Source organism: Piliocolobus tephrosceles, chromosome 9 (genome assembly GCF_002776525.5).
Source record: "Piliocolobus tephrosceles isolate RC106 chromosome 9, ASM277652v3, whole genome shotgun sequence".
Lineage (NCBI taxonomy): Eukaryota > Metazoa > Chordata > Mammalia > Primates > Cercopithecidae > Piliocolobus > Piliocolobus tephrosceles.
The window spans coordinates 119,914,196-119,930,289 of NC_045442.1; the positions used below are offsets into that span (position 1 = coordinate 119,914,196).

The 16,094-nt window shown below is 36.5% G+C and overlaps 1 protein-coding gene across 1 annotated transcript in view; it reads left to right on the forward strand.

Annotated features, from left to right (window-relative positions):
* The first annotated feature begins 539 nt into the window (after positions 1-539).
* USP6NL (USP6 N-terminal like) overlaps positions 540-16,094 on the forward strand; it is an 83,471-nt gene continuing 67,916 nt past the window's right edge. Inside the window, exons 1-4 of the mRNA XM_023223188.2 lie at positions 540-668; positions 5,250-5,317; positions 7,329-7,411; positions 14,164-14,203. Of these exons, the coding sequence (XP_023078956.2) occupies positions 614-668; positions 5,250-5,317; positions 7,329-7,411; positions 14,164-14,203 (246 nt within the window). The 5' untranslated portion in view covers positions 540-613. The remainder of the gene's footprint in view (positions 669-5,249; positions 5,318-7,328; positions 7,412-14,163; positions 14,204-16,094) is intronic.

Consider the following 16,094-nt stretch of genomic DNA (forward strand, 5'->3'; position numbering starts at 1 on the left):
GTCCAAAACCACTACTTTAGCATGTATTTTGCTTTCTGTCTGAAATAAGGGCAGAAACAGAGGCTATAATTTTCACATTAAGAATTATTATTAAAAATTACATTAAGATATAAAATGTATTTGAGGAGAGGAGCATTTCTGGTTAGCTTTAATGTTTTAAATAAAATTTTTTTGTTGCTCTATGACAGGTTTTATTTTTAGTAAGAAATAAGAAAGTGGCTAATATTGAGACACAAGATGAAGGCACATTATGAAGCTGCTTGTTTCAAGCCGCTGTTTGTTATCAGATGGAATGCTGGTGTAGGCTGGTGTGCCTCATAGTTGGGATGTAGCCTGAAAGGCGTATTTTCACCCTCAACAATGATCAGCTTTGTTTGAAAATATATAGTCTATGTAACCACAGCAAGATTTTTTTCCTCCCTTAGAAGAAGACAGAATGCATCTCAAACTTTTTCTTCTTGTGCTTGTTTCACAGATAGTTTAAAGTAGAGCTGCCTCTGCCTTTGTTTGTTTTAGTTAGTTGCAGAATGTGTGAGGTACCACCTAGCAGCACTCTTGGTGTGTTCGAGAACTATAAAATAATAATGAAATCTTGGAAAAGATAAGTTACTCTATGAGGACTGAAGCTGTTGTTAACTCCCAGGGCCGGACTGATTATCTCACAAAGGGTAAAGTACTTTAAAAATTGATGTTGTTTATATTTTTAACATTCATCTGTCAAAATGTACTCTAGGAAAAATGGTCTGCTGTAAATTTTGTTTTATTGGAAATGAACTTTAGTAACTTTGTATGAATTTTTTCATTGCAACTTGGTGTTAATTTAGTGACATTAAGATACAATGCCTGCTTTTAAAGCATATAATTCAGGAGGATACTGGATTCTTAAAAGTTGTTGGCAGATTAAATGGAAAAAGAGGTCATATTAGAATTGTATAGTTGTGAATTTTTAAAATGCTTCTTAAAAAATGTGATTATTTTCTCCCATAAATTGTGCTGAGATATTTTCCTGTATACTCGAGTATTTCCTGCACATTTGAGTATACAAGTATCTTCTGATCCTTATTGCTTAAAATATGCCTCTTTTACTTTGAAACTTTGTTACATTAGATATAAAAATCATAAAAATAATTTGATTTAATTTGGCTTGGATAATGTAATTTTTTTTTTTTTTTTTTAAACAAACATCCTGGTGAAGTGAGGGGACTGATATTTAAAGCAGTTAATCTAAGCCGGGTGCGGTGGCTCACTCCAGTAATCTCAGCACTTTGGGAGGCTGAGGTGGGTGGATCACCTGAGGTCAAGAGCTTGAGACCAGGCTGGTCAACATGGTGAAACCCCATCTCTACTAAAAATACAAAAATTAGCTAGGTGAGTGGCTCACGCCTGTAGTCCCAGCTACTTGAGAGGCTGAGGCAGGAGAATCGCTTGAACCCGGGAGGTGGAGGTTGCAGTCAGCTGAGATCATACCACTGCATTCCAGTCTGGGTAACAGAGTGAGACCCCGTCTCAAAAAGAAAAAAATAAAGTAGTTGATCTACATATTTCTGCACATGGTTTTATTTTTAATAATAGGAAGTTTTTCTTCAGCTACAATTATTTTAACACTCATTACTCTTTAATTACTGTAATATTTTGGCAACAAGTGGTATTGTATTTCAAACCACATTTTTCCAAGTAAACTTTTATTTATGGATTTATCATACAAGGAGAGCGTAAACATGGGGTGTGAATTGTTGGGATAATGTCCTGATTAAATTTTATTTGATAATGATGTGACGTAAGTACCAACCAACACAGCTGCCGTTGTTTATAGGTGCCTGGAACTTTGTTCACATTTGCACACAGACACAAGACAGCTGTTGATAATCGTTTGCAGTCACTGTTTTGGGGCACACTGTTGACTCTTTCAACAGAATTTCTAAATAAGTAATCAGAATGAAACCAAAGGAAGTATTCTAGTGTAATTCTTAATAAACTTCAGACCAGATAGTATAAGCCATAATTATAGCAAACCCTACCTAAGGATATTGCTTATTACTGTGTGCCTTGCAATGCAGATTTTAAAATAATGTCTCTAAACTGAATATTGGCTAAGATTAACATTTTCATTTAGTTTCCTCAAAGAAACAGATTTGGCTATATTTTCTAAACTGCGTTTGGCTTTAAATTCGCTCTCCTTTTAGAATACATACATTAATATTATAAAATTTTCTCCCCATGGGGAAACTCAGGGATAAGAAATTTCTAAGGGAGTTTAAAGATTGAGAATTTAGTTATTTGATTTAGAGTTAACTGTTCTGATCACTTTAAAGTACATCATACTTCTCCCAAAAAATCAGGATACAATTTCATCCGATTCCAATAAGAAGTCCAGTATTTCCGGAAGTCTCTACAGACTGACAGTGATCTATGTAAAGCTTTATATTTTATAGTTTGCCACAATGACATTTTCTTGGGATACGTTGTGTCTTCACCTCCCAAGCCCAGCCCTTGCCTTTACACTTTTAAACTTTTCATTGTTATGTTGGAAATATACTTGTGATGCCTAGGACTGGTAGCAGGAATAAGAGACTGGTATAAAAGACATTTCAGTAAAGCATTCATCTATTGAATTTGGCCTAATTACCAAAGAAATTAATGCTTTGCAGTTCTGATAATAGAAATGGAGTTTCATAAGTAGTCAGATTCTCTTAATTTGAATTTAATTTTTTTTTTTTTGAGACAGGGTCTCATTCTGTCACCCAGGCTGGAGTGCAGTGGCACGATCTCAGCTCATTGCAACCTCTGCCTCTTGGGTTCAGGCGATTCTCCTGCTTCAGCCTCCCAACTAGCTGGGACCACAGGCAGGCACCACTATGCCCAGCTAATTTTTGTATTTTTAGTAGAGACGAGGTTTCGCCATGTAGGCCAGGCTGGTCTCAAACTCCTGGCCTCAAGTGTTCTCCCTGCCATGGGATTACAGGTGTGAGCCACCACACCCAGCTTGATTTTAATTTCTGTTAATTTGCTTTCCCTATGCTTTGGTAGATGTGTGAGTATCATGTTTTAAAATTGGGCAACAGGAAGAGGAAAAAAGGAATTGACAAAGGCTTGTAAGTCTAAAGTAGGATAGTGAATGTGTATGTAATTGAGTTGATTATCTCAAACTTCTGTTTGCATTAATTCACGGTGAAAATCTGAATAATTCATCTGTATTTTTATTTTACTGTATCACTCTGTTTAGTTTTCCACATATCCCCCCAAAGGAAAGCATATTCACATTTTGTAGTTTAACTGGGAAAAGCAGTGACATAAACATTTTTTTTTCCAAATAAGCTTTTACAAATTTACAACTTCCCACTCTGCTATTTTTGCTATTATAAACAACCTTGTGCTTGTTTGATGATCTCATTGGCATAAATATATAGAGGCAGTAGTGCTGGCTTAAGGATATGTCTGTTTTCAGATTTTTTTTTATACTTATCAAATTACTTTCCAGAAAGATTTTATATATTTATATGTTTATCTTCATTATAAGGAACTGCAATGTCCTCACATTGTTGTCAACATTGAGTATTATTAGTGCATTTTTTGGTTAGTCTGAATAGGTGCAAAGTGATATTTTGAAACTTGTATTTCTTTAGTTATTAATGAGGTTGATTTTTTTTCTATGTCTTGATTTCATTTTAGATTTTATTTTTATCAGACTGATATTTGGCTTAAAGATTCAGCAATCTGTAAGACTTACTTTGAAAATAGCAGACTCCTGTATTTTTCACTGCCTGCTCCATAGAAGTAAGCACTCTCCACTGCCCTGGCTGATTCTTTTCCTGTGTGCCTCCATCGCACTAGGTAACATGCCAGTATTGCTGCTTTGTGCATCTCCTGTTTTTGGCATTTCTGTTGGTTTCCTGCTTTGGAGAATGAGGATTTGGTTTTCCACCCTGCACCTGGCTCTGCTACACTCATGCATGTCCCTTCAACTTTCAGGGATTTGACTTCCTTTACTCAGCTCCCTTGGTTTTAACCCCACCTCTCCTTAGGAACCACCATTTGCTTTGAGGAGGGGATTTCAAGAATCCCTATAGTTGCCATTTTAGTGGGGTTTTAGGAGAAATGGAGGTAAAAGCATGCGTTTTATCTGCCGTCTGTAACTGGAAGTCCTTTTTCATGTCTTTAGTAATCATATTTATAAAGTAGTAATTAAAATTGTGGGCTGTGGAGTCAAGACTGTCTGGATTTGAAAACTGTCTTTGCTGTTTACTAGCTTTATGCCTGCGGACAAGTTGCTTAAAATCTCTAAGCCTCTTTTTTATCATTGGTGTAGGATTCATAATGATGCCTACCTTAGAGTGTCATGTGATAAGGCAGGGCAAAGTGCTTAGCACAGTATTTGCCGCCTGGCAGCATCTTACTGTCTACCAGGCACTTAATAAGAATGCAATATAGTTGCTACAGTTGTTACTGCTGTTGCTACTTTTGGGAATTTCTTGCTCATAACCTTTGCCTAATTTTCTCTTAGAATGCTTTTTTTTTTTTTTTTTGGTAAGAGATGCCTTTTATATAGTCTGTTATTGATCTTTTTAAAAAGCTTATGGTATATATTCATACTATTTCATGTTATGATCTAGACTTTTGTTGTCAGATTTATGTTTTTGAAAGTCTCCTAGTGTTAATAAGGATGAAGGGTGTGTGTGTGTGTCTGTGTGTGTGTACACACACATATGTATGATTAAAACCAGAGGCCTAGAGACCGGTTAGGAGATTGTTATAGCAGTTGAGGCTGTTGATAAAGAGAACTAAAAGGCCAAACAAAGACATATTTGATTCATGTAAAATAAATATTGTATCTTGTGCTAGTTTATTTTGTGGAGATCCAAGTTCCTTTACTTTTTAAAAGCCTTTTTGAATGTTCGTCTCTTCTACCCAAGTGGGCTTCATCTGAAAACTTAGAGCTTTCAGTTTCAGTTTCTACTTAACATCAATTTCTGTGAAATTTTAGATGCAGTATTGATTCATGAAGGATAAGATTTATCGTGTGCTAAGTTTATGCCTTAATAAACTTGCTTTTTTATTGAATATTACATGTATTGCTATTACAAAGTTGTAGTTACAAATACTTAACTCATCCTTTTATTTGATTTTGTTGATTTGTCATTTTAGGCAGTATTCATTTTTTGTTTTATTTTTATTATGTCTTAGTTTCTTAATTAATTAGCTTTATGATTCTTTCAATAACAGTTCATCTAAATTTGATATCTTCTCTGCAGATTCAGACCAGGATGTAGCACTCAAACTTGCCCAGGAGCGAGCTGAAATAGTTGCTAAATATGACAGAGTAAGTATCCATATTTACACTTTGAGTGAGTTTTATTAGAAAAACCATATAAATAGAAATGGATTTGCTTTTTGGAGAGCTTAAATTACAGAAGCAGTTTGTTTACTTCATGGGGACATAGAAGTCATCTTTCTTCTCTGACTTCATCTCCTTTCTTCCACCTTTTCTCCACTTCAGTCTGTTGCTGTTCCTCCAGCACACCAGGCTTGCTCCTCCTACCTCAGGGCCTTTGCACTGGCTGTTGCCTCTGCCTCTGACACTTGTGCCCCAGATATCCTCATGCCTCATTGCCTCACATCTTTCAGATCTTCACCCAGATGCTACTGTCTTACTGAGATCTCTGACCTCCCACCTCCCTGTTTAATGCCCCTGAACCCCAGCACTCTGTACACCTGCTGAGACTCTACATTCTAGGCAGGAATTTCTTTTGTTTGATTTACTTTTGTATCCTAAATGCCTAGGACATTACCTGATTTACACTAGGCACTCAATAAATACTTGACTAAGTTAAGTGTATGGAATTACATATCCATTGCGTTCATAATTTACATCTATTATAAATTTGCCATGGATCTTAGATTTATACAAGCATGTAGAATTTCCTTTAGCATTTTATCCTTATGTTGGTATGGAATCTGTTTTTTGATATTATAGAAAATCACAGTTATTGACAATTGACATACCTCCTTATAACTTACCTCCTGAGGTTTATAATGAGTCCTAGCAGTGATTTATAAATGTCATGTTTTGTATTTGTTTCACTTGCTTGTAATTATATATCTGTTCCTTTTGATTATTTGTGAGGATAACAGGAGATTAAATCATAGAAAGCCACCTGCACTGTGCCCTGCTTCCATGAGGCATACAGGTGGTGCTCAGCAGTTATGTTCCCAGAGTTCATTTTTGGAACATCAAACACAGTTTCCTTCATTGTGATGAGGTTTTATTTTAGTCCATGAAAAACTTAGTTAACTTATTTAACTGCTTCACTCATTTAGAACCAGTGTCACTCTCATTCAAATGCTTGTGTGCATTTTTTTCCCCACACAGTTAACACAGGCCAGGCATCGTGCTAGGCCTTGGGGATTCATAGAAGTGAGTGGCAGCACTCCTTGCCTTGCCTACAGGATGCTCACAGTGTACTAAGAGGAGAACACACAAGCAGACAGATGGAGGTGTCCACAAGACAGTTGGGAGTTTGAGTCTGAAATTTGAGGGACTTGTATAGATAGTTATATTTGGGGTTTCTGCACTGATCAGTGTTAGTTAATAGTCTAAGAGTAAATGATACCTAGATTAAGAAGAGCAGCAGGCTGTGGACCGAACTCTGAGCACACCATCAATGACGAGTTACCCATGAAAAAGCCATTAGAAGAGTTGGCGGGGCACGAGGAGACTGTGAGAGTACGACGTCACAGGAGTTGGGAAGAGGGAGTGAGCGACACTGACAAGTACGCTTCAGAGATCCATTAGATGAGTCTTGAAGAGCGTCCAGCAGATCTGACAGCTGGAAGGTCATTTTTGACCTTGGCAAGAGTAGTTTCAGGCTGGCATAGCTGTGAAGTAAAGAAATAGACGAAGAGCTTCTCTGCCTGCTTCTCTGAGGAGTTTACATAAAAAGGCCAAAAAAAAAAAAAAAAAATTCTCTTTCTGAGACGTTTGGTCTAGAACCGTAAGGTTCGGCAGTTTCTTCTTGAGTGGCTTCTCATCCCCATCGCTCTTCTTTCCTCATCAGCTTCCCCAAGGAACCCTGGCCTGATCCCGGCTCAGCTCCACGTCAGCTGCTGGTGACACACAGCACCTTCCAGAGTCATAACTAGGAAATAGTGTTTATCTTGTCAAAAATAGTTGGGTTTAAAGGGGGGAAAAAAGTTAAGGCTTGTAATGCCTCACTTCCAACTCTTATTTTTAATAACACGTTAAAAATAGCTCTTATTTCTTCATCCTTTTATTTTAAAAAATTATACAGTTTTGTAAACTGATTAACACCTATTTTTGTGCCTTATTTTAGGGACGAGAAGGTGCAGAGATTGAACCTTGGGAAGATGCTGATTACCTTGTTTACAAAGTCACAGATAGATTTGGCTTTTTACAGTAAGTTGCATAGATTGAAAGCTTGCTTTTTTGATTATAATGTTTCTGTGTCACCTATTATACTGATTTTCTTTATTTTTAATATAATTGCTCTGAACAAGGAATAGTCTTACAATATGCTTTTTGGTACTAAATTCCTGGTTTTTTTTTTTTAACAACTCTGTGATTAAAATTTAACTATGTTTAAGAATATAATTTTTAATATTTTTTGCAATTTAGTAAGAGCATGCAGTAGATGATATTAATAATTCAAGAGTTAAATGCAAATGGATAATTTGTATTTAAAAATAATTATAAAACATTTCATTCTGTACCAGTGCATTTTAAAAATAAATAGCAATTCGAACTTTAGTGTTATGCAGCCTAAAAATTAGCCTTGTAAAGAAATGCCATTCATCTTCCTTATAGTTATAAATGTATTCATAATATTGCTTCTCAAAATTAATTCCATTCATCCTGAATATGTTGCATAAAGAGTTGAGAGAGGCCTAGATCACATAAAGGAAAGCAGTTAAAATAATTTGGATCCTTAAAAACATCCTGCACATGATATGAATCTGTCTGTTCTGGTTCTGGTATTGTTTAATCAGATTCCTACAGGCTAGAGACTTCTAGTCATCTTTATACTTTGGTTCCATACAATTTAAGGATTAACTAAATTTTCATTCAACTGTGCTCTTTTCCAATTTCATTTATTATCAATAGGAAAAAAAAGCCAGGGCTGCTTATTTTATACTACATGATTAAAGTTTGAAAGAAAAACATTCATTTTTTGTATAGTTCACAGTAATGTACAGTCCTCTGACTTTATATTCTCCTTTTTTTTTTTCTTTGAGTCTAGAATTTATTTTGTTGTATTATGTTTTTCTGACAGTAAAACCAACCAGCCAACAAACAGAAACAGTTCCCGGAGCTGGAGAATGTGTGCTCTTCTTGTGGCTTTGCTGTTTTCTGGTCATGTAGCCATTTTGTGCTTCATTTTTAAAACAGGAATTAGTTTATATACCTTTTTTTATGTACCTTCAGGTGTACTTGAGGCTTTGAAAAAGTAAAATATAAGAATACTTTATAAAGTTCTGGACAAATATTAAGTGTTATTATACCTAATGACATTAGCTATCTGAAATGTTCTTCTGAGTAGTTATAATCAGAAAACTTTGTTTTTGTAGAGACAGGTCTCGCCCTGTTTCTCAAACTCCTGGCCTCAAGCAAGCCTCCCACCTCTATAATCAGAAGGCTTTGAACTTCACTAGACTAACAGCAATGTTTAACTGTGATGGAAATACTGTTCTTAAATTAAACCTCCACCCCTACTTTTTTAAAAAATCAAACTTGGCTACAAATGTGACAAGAAATGATTGCATATTTGTGTGGGTTAGTGTGCAGATCTGGGGTATGAAGACAATTTAAGCGTTAAGACTAGTAACACCAGTGGGTCCCAGACTTGCCTGCACATTAGAATCAGCTGAGAAATTGTTTAAATAGGTTTCCAGGTCTTTCCTAGATTTTGATTCAAAAGATAGGAGACACCTCAGCTGATTTTGACCTTCCCAAGTGATTTTGGTGGGAATGAACAACTGTACCAGATTTTTTATTTTTATTTTTTAAATCATAAGATGGTCCAGTATGGTTTAAAATACATATGGAAACCTGTGCGTTCCAAAAAGGATCTATTAATTACCTCAATTTTCTTTTCTTAATTGCTTAAAACAACATGAGCTGGGCCCTAGAAACAAGAGGTAGTTTTTTTTTTTTTTAACTGGCAAATGCTGTATTTGGCTTTTTAGCATTCTGGATTCCAATGTAAAATTCTAATTGCCCAAGTACATTATTAACGTTTAAACACACCCATGTGATCACACATACATAGTCCATTAATTTGGGGGAATTGAAAACATACCATCAAGTTAAAATGAATTTTAAGAAAAAACTGCATTCACAAATCTGAAAGGCATACAAAAATGAAATTGTAAAATAATGAATATAGGTGCCAGCTAAATTTCATGAAATATGCCTGCAAATGTGGATCCAGTGATTTGTCCACACTTGTGATAGTTGGGTGGGAAGACATTCCCTAGTGAAAGCATCGGTCTCTCTGACTCTTGTCTACTGAGAAGCATTTCTGGGTATAAAACCGTATTTGAACTGTTACAACCGTGAAATAAGTGGTTCTGACCCAGGAGCCTAGTCTGTGTTTGGCAATCTGAATATTGCAGTCAGTTCTTTTGTATTTGTTTTTTCACTGTCTGTGCTAAGGTCCATTTGGGTCTAGTGGGGAAAAAGTGCTAATATTTATTGTACACTTACCATGTGCTGAGCACTGTTCTATGTTCTTTACATGGAATAATTCAGTTATTCCCCTGAAAAGCTCTTTGGGGTAGGTACTGTTTTTGTCTTCCTCCTTTTAGGTGATGAAACTGAAGCACAGAGTTCAAGTAACTTGCCTACGTTGTATTGACAGTGAGCGTCAGCTCTAGGGTGTGGACCTTGGCAGTCTTCCTGCAGAGCTTGCGTTCTGAACTGCTACAGTATGCTGCCTGTTGCTGCTTTCTTGTATCTTAAATAAGAGAAATACAGAACAAGTGCTTTGAAATTCCTAGAAAGAAAGTTAAAGGGGGAAAACGAGGACCCAAAGAGAAGGATACTGTTTGAAATTAACACTGCTATTGAGATATGTACTAAGATAGCTAAGCTCACTCCTTTTTTAAAAAATAAAGTAGATTGGTACTCGTTCTCATGCTATCACACTAATTTTATTTACTCCATGATGTGGTCCTAAAACAGGCTACGCAAATGAACATAATGAAGCATAGAAATAGATATTAGGGCAATATCAAGCCTTAATACATTTCACCAAAATCAGTGATTTTTAGTACAATGAGTAGTTTAAGTAAAACATTTTCTCCAGATATTGTTACTAGTGGTTTTTATTGCTTGTCACCACAGACTGGAGTTTTATGCACTATTGAATAAAATCACTTGATGTAAAAGCATTTAGATATTATTCCCTGTCACACCTTGATCAAAAGAGCATTTTTTTTTCTACTGTCTTAGTTCTTTGGACTTTTTGATTCATTCTGCAATGAAGTTGGGTTTTAAGTGTCAATGTTAATGCAATAAAATGGCAAAAATAACTTTGTAACCTTTGTTGCCTGAGTTTATATCTAATTACAGTTTTAGAAGCTTAAATTACCTGTTATTATATGTGGAGTGACAGTAATTAACAAATATAGAACAACTTGGTTTTGGAATAGATTACACAATAAATATGAAGGCTGTTACCAAACCAACTGAGTTCTGCTGGATGAGCAACCTGTTTGTTTAGTACTCAGCAGTGAGGTGTTCTCCCCAGTGTGTGCCATGATGGAGGTAAAGCTGGAGAATGGAGAAACAGAGCTTGTTTAAGGAAGAAGTTGGAGAACTAACATTTTAATCAAAAAATAGTCACTGCTAGTCTACTTAACAAAGAATGTTTGGTATTTGGATGATGAAAGATAATGTATTTAGATCACAAATTATTAATAGAAGAATTAGAAGGAAGTCATACCAGAAATAAAGAAGATAAAATTAATACCAAACTTCAGATTTTCAGCTACTTATCAAAATGTGTATATTTCTAAAATAAAAATGTAGTTTACTATGACTGTATAAAATGACTGTATATGATATGCAGAATAAAGATGTGTTTGTTTTTAAAGAATATCATTGGTGAGGCACGGTGACTCACGCCTGTAATCCCAGCACTTTGGGAGGCTAAGGCAGGCAGATCACGAGATCAGGAGTTCGAGACCAGCCTGGCCAACATGGTGAAACCCCGTCTCTACTAAAAATACAAAAAATTAGCCGGGCGTGGTGGCGCACGCTTGTAATCCCAGCTACTTGGAAGGCTGAGGCAGGAGAATCACATGAACCCAGGAGATGGAGGTTGTGGTGAGCGGAGATCGCACCATTGCACTCCAGCCTGGGTGACAGAGCAAGGCTCCATCTTAAAAAAATATATATATATACATATATATATATATATATAATTTTGATTACAAAGACTTGAGAACTCTTTCTACCAATCCTAAAAATTTTGGCTGGGTTAAATTTAAACTTAGATAAAATTTACTTTAAAAACAAAAATAAAATTTAGTCAATATAGTCAACTTATTAATTTTAACAAGTTAACTTTTATGTTTCCCAGTGAAAGTTCATCTTATAGTTAACATGAATACTCCACCTAGCTGTTGAGAGGTTATAGGCACATAAACTCTAATTAGTAATACTTTTAAAGTTTAAGAGTAGATAAACAATGTATCTAGTTAAGGTCTCTCTCTTTCCAGGGATGACTGTCTTATGGTTTTCCCTTACTGTATTTCTGTGAGATATAGGTACTTGCTATCAGCTTGGTGTTTTCTTAAAGCAGCCTTTAGGTGCCCTTAAGCTCTTGTTCTCTAAAGCAGGGTTTGTCAAACATTTTCTGTAAAGAGCCAGATAGGAAGAATCTTTGGCTTTGTAGGTCATACAGTGTTTGTCACAACTGCTCAGCTCTGCTGTTGCAGCATTAAAACAACCTGAGACAACACATTCATGGCCGAGTGTGACAACGTTCCATTAAAACTTTACAAAAACACACAGTGGGCCAGATTTGGCCTATGCACCATAGTTTGCTGACCTAAAGGAATTCTGTGCATTCGCCCAGATTGTGGTCCTTCTTTTTTCTCCTCCACTTGAAGGATATTTAGGAGGCACGGTAAGGATGCATCCATGCCTGCAGGCATGTGTTCATCCTCCTGTTCATACCTTCATTCAGCACCATTTACTGAGCTCTTCCCGCATGCCAACGTGCGTGTTCCGGACATTACAGGGAGCTCTTGGTAAGCAGCAGCAGTGTCGTCCTCAGAAGGGTGTGAAAGTTAAGCCTGTGCTGGCACAGAGACTTGAGGGGGAAAAGCTCTGTGGAGATTGGTATGCACACAGCGGATTCTCCACGAAAAGTTTTAGACATGGAGAAATCATGCCAGAACATCTGTATAGGAAAGCTGGACCACATACTTACTCTGTCATCCATCTATGAGGTCTGAAGACTTTTTTATTTTTAATCAGTTTTGTTTCTTCTTGAGAATTGTTTTCTCAGCCTCCATCCCTTTTCTTCATATACTTCTGCATGGTCTAAGATCTTGTCTGTCTGAAGTTGAACCCACTGAATTAGTGCTAAACATCTCTCTGTTAGGCTGAGTGACTAAGTGAAAATATTAGTTTTATTATCTGTGAAATGAGAGATTTGGACTCTCTGAGATCTCTTTTGGCTGTTACTCTTTTTTGTTAGTTTTGTGGCAGTTGTAATTGTTCACCTAAGGACTCCTCATAGTAGAAAAAGAATGCCTTTGAAAATACCGAACTGGTGAATACTGCTCTATCATGCTCTTCAAGGTAGTATATTATTTGATCTCACGAGAAACTAAGGCAAGAATATAAACATAGTGTTGCCAAAACAGTACTACTGAGAAGGCTACTCAAAGTGCATAGCTTTGTTTATGAATAGCATGTGGTTTTTATATTACTGACAGTTAATACAAGAATCTCAGAATATTTTATATTAGAGATAATATCACAAATATATCAGAAATGAATTTGATCTTTTAGTGTATATTTAAAAAATAATCTCTTGAAATTTTGACAGTGAAGCATTCTTCTTCCTTTTTTTTGGAGATCGAATTTTGCTCTTCTTGCCCAGGCTGGAGTGCAGTGTGCGCGGTCTCAGCTCACTGCAACCTCCACCTTCCGGGTTCAAGCGATTCTCCTGTCTCAGCCTCCCAGGTAGCTAGGATTACAGGTACCTGCCACCATGCCTGTTTAATTTTTGTATTTTTAGCAGGGATGGGGTTTCACCATGTTGGGCAGGTTGGTCTTGAACTTCTGACCTCAGGTGATCCGCCTGCCTCAGCCTCCCAAAGTGTTGGGATTACAGGTGTGAGCCATCACACCTAGCCAAGCATTCTTTATTGTACTGAATAAAGTTTTCTCTTTAAATTCACAAGTCTATTGGAGGCAGTTTGTTCCTTATGCTATTTTTTTAAACAATCATTGATTATAGACCGTAGTTTGAACCAAGAGTGGAGGTGGTGGTCTAAAGCAGAGGGTGGCAAGCTGTGGCCTGTGCACCAGATCCAGCTCACCACCTATTTTTGTAAAAGTTTTGTGGCAACAGAGCCACACTTGATTTACGTAGTGTCTGTGGTTGCTTTTGTACTGTGACATCAGAGCTGAATAGTTGTGAAACAGATGGTATGGCCCAGAAAGCCTCAAATACTTACTGTTTAAATATTTATCCTGCTAGAAGAAGTTTGCTCGCTCCTAGTCTGGAGCATTGCTGTCCAGTGGACCTTTCTTCAGTGATGGAAATGTTCTATATCTGTACCGTTCAATATGGTAGCTTTTAGCTACGTGACATTCATGCACTTGAACTGTGCCTAGTGAGACTAACTCAGTGTTAAAGTAAATTAAATTTTAATGTTAGTTTTTTCTTTTATTAATAAATGTGTCTTGTGGCTACTGTATTTGACAGTTCAGGGCTGGATTTTGAAGATGGGGGTGCCCTGTGGTTCTAGAGTAGCTATTGTTTCATATTGAATTCAGCGAATGGAAACTTATGTACCTCTTGTGATGACAAATAAGTATTGTATATCTTATATACCTATAAGTGTATGAGCTTTTAAAAGTTTGTTTTGATTTCAACAATTTCATATAATACTGTTTTTCCTCTGCAGTGAGGAGGCGCTCCCAGATCATAATGCAGCTGTGGAACGGGTAAGTCCCGCTCTTGATTTATTTACAGTTACTGGTGAATTGCCTTTGTTAGACGAATAGAATTGACCACGTTTGTGATTTTAAGTGCCATATTATATGGAAATGGTACAGTCATTGTTAGATTTTGGACCTCATTATGTCACTGTAAGATAGTAATAATGGTGAAATAATTTTAGGAGATTTTCGGAGATTCTGATAGGTGCTTGAAAGACTTCATTCTAGACTGGCAGGTCCCAATCTAGGTATGCTTCAGAACAGAGAGGCTTTGAGAGCACAACTGGCCAGGTCCCCCCTCAGTCTATGAAATCAGCCTCTCTGGGGAGGAGCCTCTCGGTAGGTAATTTTTAAAGGCTTCACAAGTGATTCTCATGTACCCTGTGGCAAATAAAGCACCATTCTAGACCAGCAGCTCTTTGAAACATGACTGTTCCATGAGATTTTAGTAAATTTCTTACAAGAACCAAAATCATTTTCTGTGGGTCAGTATTTTAGTATTTTAAGTACTTAGAGAAGTGCTACATAGTAAACTTGTCAACATTTTAAAATCTTTCCTTGTTATACATAGCAAGGAACTGGTTCCACACCCAGGCATGCCTTTGAAGTAGTGACGGAATGTTTTAAGGTTGCTTGAAATCTCCCTTCTCCTCCCCACTTTTTCTGTACCAAAAAATGAACTGTAGAATGAAAGTGGGGGTATTGACTGGGATTTTTATCAGTCCATATATGTTTGATTAGGACAAGGGGCTGAATTTCAGATAGTGAAGGTGAAATTGGAATTGGAATTTGAAAAATATTTTAGAAAATCTTCCTGATATCAAACTTTTCTGAAAATCAAAACTGTAGCAAAACCTTAAGATGTAGATGAAATTGCCATTTTACGTATATAGGGAACCCTATAGGCAGACCTGCAGTTGAATTCTTTTGTGACTGCTTGGTTCTCTCTCAGTATCATAACCTAGAGGTGTCAGCAAATGAATATCTTTCTTTTAATATCTACATTATTGAATAGCAACTGTGTATCAAGCACTGGCCTAGTTCTGCATCGAATGCTAGGATTAAATAAGACATAGTTTCTGCCTTGGAGAAGCTCACATCCAGTGACTACAGGAAGATCCAGTATGACAACAGGTAGGAGATGACTGGTGGCTTGGTGGGGCCATAGTATATGTGAAGTGCAGTGGTAGTGCAGGTGGAGGGGAAAGGCAGATTCTTTGTTGCTGAGGAATGACTGAGAAGGAAGTAATGACTAAGGGTGAGAACTTAGTAATGCTGCCCCTGTGAACTTTGTGGCAGTCCACCTTGAATAGGAACATAAGGATTTGTTCCCACCCTCTGACTATGATCTCTCTTTTGGACTGAATTAATGTAATGAATTCTTTATAAAACTAAATATATTGACATAAAGACTGCCAGAGATTGTCCCTTCAAGTGTTACAGTGTCTTTTATTTGAGAAATCAGGAAGAGTTGGAAGATATCTTTAACAAAAGATATCCACATTTGACAAAATAAAAATCTGGCAATCCAGTATTGACTTCTCTCTCCAACACTCCCCTCCCCCTTTTGTGATTTCCTGGTCCAGAAAGTTTGAAAGTCTTCAGATCAGTGATTTAAATGATTCAATAAATGGGGCGGTAAAGAAAAGAAGAAATACCAGACACAGAAGGATGCAAGCTTGAGGAATATTGTTTTTCAAAATTTTTTATTAGTTTTTTAAGAGACGTGCCTATACAGTAAATGACCTCTTAATGCAGTTAGGCTTATAATTAATTGATTGTTTTCTCCAAAAAGTTTAATTTAATGAGGAATCACTAAAAAATGATCTATGCATACCTTAGTAATTTATTTTAAAATAAGATATAACTTTATATTTACTTATCAATCTTTTATTTG